The sequence below is a fragment of the Cariama cristata genome, unplaced genomic scaffold (assembly GCF_000690535.1).
Source record: "Cariama cristata isolate BGI_N322 unplaced genomic scaffold, ASM69053v1 scaffold32794, whole genome shotgun sequence".
Lineage (NCBI taxonomy): Eukaryota > Metazoa > Chordata > Aves > Cariamiformes > Cariamidae > Cariama > Cariama cristata.
In genome coordinates, this window is record NW_009614083.1 from 17799 (window position 1) to 24123 (window position 6325).

Here is a 6325-nt window from a genome sequence, read left to right on the forward strand (position 1 = left end):
TTCAGCAATGGAGACTCAGTCCTGGGTGGGGCTAGTAGGTACGAGTGCAAAACAAAAGCAATCTTTATCAATTTATGTTGTGATTAGTGGAGTATAAATTGTAGGATTTATAGTGTTATCATGTGTACCTGATGATTCTTGCAAATCAGTTTGACATTGTACAGGGTGGGTTTCCATTTGTTTCTAACAGCTTTACCCTGCTGTGCTTTAGTGATTTCTGTAGACTTACCTCTGATTAGTGATGATCTAAGTAAGTTTAAGTCAACCTCTCAAAATCACAGGTTTGCCACCTGACTTCAAGGCTGGTGGAAATGCTTTATAAAATCTTAACTTTATTGTCTTTGCTACTGTCCTTGCTTTAGTCACAGAAGGAGAATTCCAGCATTTACAAAGAGCTTGAGACCGTACAAAGCATCTGAGAATGACAGTATTTTGTTAATATTAGTTATTGAAATCTCAGTCTCGAAACTGTTCTCTTTTTGAGAACAGACGTAATTCATTATGTCTATAGCTTGCAGCTGTGTGTTTCAGATTGAACATACGTGTGGTTTACACTCACTGGAATGTCATGAGAATAGACTGTGGATATTTATTCTTCTAATATTTTCTTTGAAAACACCAGTTTTCTTTGTGGCTAATTCAGCATTATAGTAAAATGGAGGAAGTCTCTTATATTTGCCTGCTAGGAGAGAGCCAGTCTGTATTCAGAGGATCTGGTGCCCATGGTAGCTTTTACATTTCAGATCAATGCGAGGTGGATGTTCCTTAGCAGTTGGAGACCCTCTGGTATAGGGACAGCACAGGAGAGGTGTGTCACAGCACAGGCTTGGAACACAGGGACCACAGCTGAGTGCTGGTCCACAAAACCATTCCCGTGGTCCTATGCAGTGTCACTGCATTGTAACGTTGCCTTGAAATCTATGAGAGTTGGATATTTAACTACTTTAGAGAGTCTCATTTTCATACACAGGTATGTCTTCAGTGCCTGAGCATCTTTTATAACAGCGAGTAGGTGTGGAGGAGTAGATGTCTGGATCTGAAATGCACAGCTTGTTTCTGCCACGATCCTGATGTGCATAACACGGACCTGGATATTCTGAAGATTAGGTAAAGGAGAGAGTGGGGGCTCCTAAGCCTGCCCCAGACCCATAACTCTGCTCCAGCAGACAAATAGGAAATGCTCTTGTCAAATGCAGTGTCTGTATGATAGTCACTGTATTGCCTGTAGGGATACTCTTGAGCCAATTAACAGGCTGAAGGATGTCTCATGAGACTCTGCCACTGCCATATGGATATGCTGTCAACATATGTTTCACTCCAGCTGGGGAGAAGAGGAAAGGGAGTTGATAGCAGGATGATTTACTGTTAATCTAGGCTGGGTATCAATGAGTGAAGTATGGGCATCAGCACAGTCTCTCTAAGCCTTACAGCACCCTGGGATTTCTACTCCAACCTGAGCCCCTTTTTCATACTATTTCATCCTCAGCACTAAATCAATCAAATGAATGCTAGCCCCTGTACAGCTGGCAGTGCAAACCATGCACCTCCCAACTTCAGTGTAGATACTGCCTCAGAGAATGGGCAAACTGGAGAATGGGGAGGGCTTGGTCTCCTCTTCCCCTAGAGCTGCTTAGCAGCACTGGGGCAGGTGTGGGTAAGAGGGAACAAATCGCCCCTCCTTTGAGTACCCGGGTGGGAGACAAGTTGTATGGGTTCATCTGACCCAGCTGCCGGCCAGAAAGCCTGAACCTTCAGGCCCCCAGCCATCAGCCCGGGTTGCTTGTCCACCCCAGAGAGCCTTAATTTCCTTGATGCTTTGTCCTTTGCTGCCAGTGCTTGACACAGGGTATGCAAGGGAAATGGCTGACTTTCACACAAGTCTGCCTTTGGCATTTGTACACTGACCTTTATGTGGGAACATGTCTGAAGGTTCAAGACATGCGAGTGTTTTCAATCTAAGGGCTACGTCTCCCAGAGCAACCGGTGGAGGAACGCTTTCCAGAGAAATGTCTTGAGCAGAGAGGGCCACATGTTTCTGAGGCCTCTGGCAAGAGTAAAGCAATTTCTGATCTGAAGGCTGTGCTGCTAACTTACTCTGTAACCTTTGAAAAATATCACATACTTTCACAGTATTTTCTCCCTTTCCACATAATGGGGATAACAATACTTCCAACCTCATAAAACTGTCATAGATTGCTGTACTAAAGACTGCTGTGAGCACAGGACTTGAGGTCCTCTAAAAGTTAGTCCTTAAAGCATGATGTGTGCTTTTTTTTTTGTTGGTTGTTTTATATATTTCTTAGCAAACAAATGCTCAGCTGAATGTTTGAGTAATTTTGCATTCTAGTTGCTAATTACTTATTGTTTTAAACTTTAGAAAATCCTTTGAGTTTGAGGATGCGTCAAGTCTGCAATCCCTGTACCCTCCCTCCCCAACTGAAAATGGGACTGAGAGCCAGCATAAATTTGGATCCAAAAGCACTTTAGAAGAAAATGCCTATGAAGACATTGTAGGTAAGAACCTGTTGCAATACATGGGCTAACAGCGGGATGTTGAGCAGTTGTTGGCAGACTGTGTTGAACGCATGCCCTGGGCAAGAACGTTCAGTGCTGTCAGTAGAGAGAGATTACATGGAGGGTAAATGGGTTTGATGCATCAGTGCAAACTTAACTCTCAGTCTGCATGCAGGAGGTCTTGATTCCTTTGGACTTCATTGGGTGGTGCTGCAAACAGACTGTTCGGTCAGCTTTTTGCCATGCTTTTCAAGAACCACATCATTCTTTTAGTCAAGGCCTTGGCTTGAAGCCTTGAGTAGTGTAAAAATGTAAAGAACGGAACCTGAGATAGTGTTTACAGACCTATCCAAGAGCAAGATTAACCTCACAGGCCTTGTGTGGTCAGCCTGAGCTTTTCAGGACTCCTGTGTGGACTGCCCCAAAGCAGTTGTTTGTAGCACTGTTCCTGGTCTCCCCTAAGTCCCAGTTGCTGGTTAAAGAAAAATTAATTTCCTTTAGCTATACAGCCATCAGGAATGCGCAACAAAAACACTGTTTTGATTAAGCTTCACAAGAAAAACATGTTTCTTTTGGTCTTAGAAGAAAATGTATGGCCTATGCATACATTCTTTTAACATCAAAAAAGTTGTTATAATTACCAAAATTGGGCAGCCCTTCAGAGCACAGATTTTCCACACAAGTGATGAATATCTGCATTGTTTTTAACTCTTTCAGTGTTGTATTATTACAACAGATACAAAGGGTACTTCGTTTTACTTTGGACAATGAATCTTTATCTACTGAAAACTGGAGGGCTACCAAGATTGTCAGGGGCCCTAGGGCACATGTCCTCTGAAAAGACACTGACAAGCTGGGCTTGTTTAGTCTGGTAAAAAGAAGGACCAGAGGCACCCTAATGCTGCTTACAAATGTTTGAAGGTCAAACAAAGACAATAGAGCAAAACTCTTCTTGGTCATATCAGTTGATACAGCAAGGAACAGCGGCCACAAATCGTAGCTTGGGGCTCTTTGTCCTTATACCCAACTTCTGTGTCTGATTTGTCAGCCTCAGTGAAAACAGGAATTTACTCTTTCCATTTTCAACTGTACTGTCCCTCCATGCCATTCAAAAAAATGTTTTCAGAACACAAAAAAAAGCTGCTGTTCAGTGTCTGTTAATAAAAATGAGAGTTTTTGTAGATACTAAAGTTTTTTTTTCTGTAGAGAGCATCCTTATATGATCATCAGCATTCTTCATGAATGGTCAGACCACCGTGCAATTCACACTTGAAAATGTATTATGCGTTAATTACAGTGTTCATCATTGCTCAGGACCTGTCAATGTCCTGCCAGATATTAGATGGTAATGCTTCTTTTCCTTGCTTTGGTCTGTTAAGTATGAAAATAACATGTGCAGGACTGGTAAGAAGCTTTCTTCAAATGAGAAGAGATCTTGAGTTCAGTAAAACAAAATCAAATTGGGCTGTTCCAACTCATGGGAACTATAAGTTAGCTCCCTGCAGATTGTAATTTGGGCATTTTGGCAGGGCAGTGGGAAGAGAGTGCAAAATTTCAGATCTGTGGACAAACACAGAACTTCATTGTTTTGTACTGCTTTTTAACAGCCTCTTTCCAAAGCACTTCATTCAATACAGGCAGTGCAGGGGGAATGCCAAATCAGTATAATTCTTATAAACCATCAAGTGTGATTAAAGACAAGCCAAAGTAGTTTGATCTCTGGCTTTAAAGAAACTATCGTAGTTTTGTGTATCACATCTGCATAATTTATACCAGTAGTGCTAGACCCCAGTCTCTAAGTAGCACTTTTGTACTCACACAAACCAGGTGTCTGTAAGAGTGAGTTTATTTTATAGATTTACGTGTGCTTCAAAGCTGTAAAGAACTCTGTCACGGCTGCTTTGGGTTTTCTTTGCAAACAGAATCACCTTTGCCCTAAAGGTGGTAGTGTGTTTTTGTCTATAGCTGGTTGAATCTCCTGCCTTCCTAAAAGCTTGTAGGTAGTTAAAACATTGTCACTGTAGTAATAAATTTAATAAAGTCCCCTCCCACTCTACTCCCTATAGAATTAAAACTTTTAATGCAAATAAGTGTTAAAACACCAAAAAAAAGGCTGTGAATCTTGAGCTGTGCTCTAAGCACTCTACTGTGAGACAGACTTATAAAAAAAAAGTTCAGATTGGAAGGGACTTTGGAGTCAGTTGGTCCAACCTCTGCTCAAAGCAGGACTAGTTTCAAAGTTAGATCAGGTTGCTCAGGGCTACATCTGGTTGAGTTTTCGAAATATCTTAGGAGGGTGGTTCCACTCCCTCTCTGCGCAGCCTGCTCCACAGCTTAAGCTCCACTGTGAAGAATTTTTTCTTGATATCACTGTGAAGGAATTTTTCTTTCTCTCCTGTCAGAATTCTCCTTATTGCTATTTGTGACCGTTATCTTTCATCCTTCATTGTGCACCTCCAAGAAGCATCTGCCTCCGCCTTTTCCATAAGCCCCTTCTAGGTAGTGGAAGACAGTCCCCCCCAGATTCTCTAGGCTAAACACTCCCAGTTCTCTCGGCCTTTTCTCGCTCATGTTGTATGCTCCAGCCCAAACCATCTTCGCAGCCTTGCTCTAGACTGTCTCCAGTCTGTTGATGTCCCTCTGGTACTGTGAATACTCCAAATGCAGCCTTGAAAGGGCCAGATAGAGGGCAATTACCACTTCCTATGACTTGCTGGTCACACTCTTGCTAATGCAGGCAAAAGGTGTGGTTGGCCTTCCTTGCCACAGGCACACAGTGCTGCCTTATGTTCACTTCATTGCCTGCTGGGACCCTAAGCCTTTTCTTTGCAGTTGCTCCCTAAGCAGTTGGCCCCGACATGGACTGCTGCAGGGTTATTCTGATCCACATGTGGGACTGTATTTGTCTTTCCTAAACTTCCTGCGGTTCCTGTCGAGCCATTCCTTCAGCTTGCTGAGCTCTCCTGTCTGTCACTGTGTCCCCCAGCCTGGTGCTTCTCAGCAGGACATCTCTCCCTCATTAGAAACCAGAGGAGAGCTGTGGAGAAGTTGTGAATTATCTATCAGACAGTATTTTCTAAAAAGCATGCTTAATGTTAGATATCTACAAAATACCGTGTGGGGTACTGAGTGCTCTCACTCAGACTAGCGCAATGATCAAACTACAGCTTCCAAGCACCTAAGTGCTAGGACTGGAGTCATTGGTTTTCTGGTTACTACATGACCTCCTCATGTGATGCATATGCACCCTAAACCTTTGTCTTTCTCCTGGTGCCCTTATACTGTTTCCTTCTTTAATGACTGGACAGTGATGAACTGCTATGGCTAGTTTATGTTATTTTGAGAGCTGACTTAAAAAAAAGTCTTAAGGTACATTAAAACCAAAAATAATTGTGCTTTGAAATCCAGTCACATCATGAACCACACACTTTGTTTAATTTTTTAATATTTTTGTACACTTTTATAGATGAAATATCTCCATGTAAAGTTCAAGGCAGGTTTTGGATTGGAACGTAATGATCCATTCTGCGTTAATCAAAAAGCAGTTGTATAAAGGGGTGCACATTCCTAATGTTAATCAGAGCTGTATTCCATGTGCAAGGAACCATGTGGACTTCATTCATCTTCTGTACTAGCACTCACAGGAATGTGGCAGTCATAGTAAACTTAACATTGTTTTGCTTCTTGTGGTTTTGAATGAGTCTTTAATCAGACCAAAATTGGTGTGGCTTTATGAATCCAGTTGGGGAAACCATGCTTGGCTTTGTGAGAATTCAAGAAACTATCATAGTATTAAGAGACGTCTGAGACA

The 6325-nt window shown here is 42.2% G+C and overlaps 1 protein-coding gene across 1 annotated transcript in view; it reads left to right on the plus strand.

The window, feature by feature from the left end:
* LOC104161003 (suppression of tumorigenicity 5 protein-like) overlaps positions 1–5568 on the plus strand; it is a gene marked incomplete at its 5' end in the record, with an annotated part of 8389 nt that extends 2821 nt beyond the window's left edge. Inside the window, 2 exons of the mRNA XM_009699280.1 lie at positions 2378–2538; positions 5501–5568. Coding sequence (XP_009697582.1) covers positions 2378–2538; positions 5501–5568 — 229 coding nt within the window. The remainder of the gene's footprint in view (positions 1–2377; positions 2539–5500) is intronic.
* Between the last annotated feature and the right edge of the window lie 757 nt (positions 5569–6325).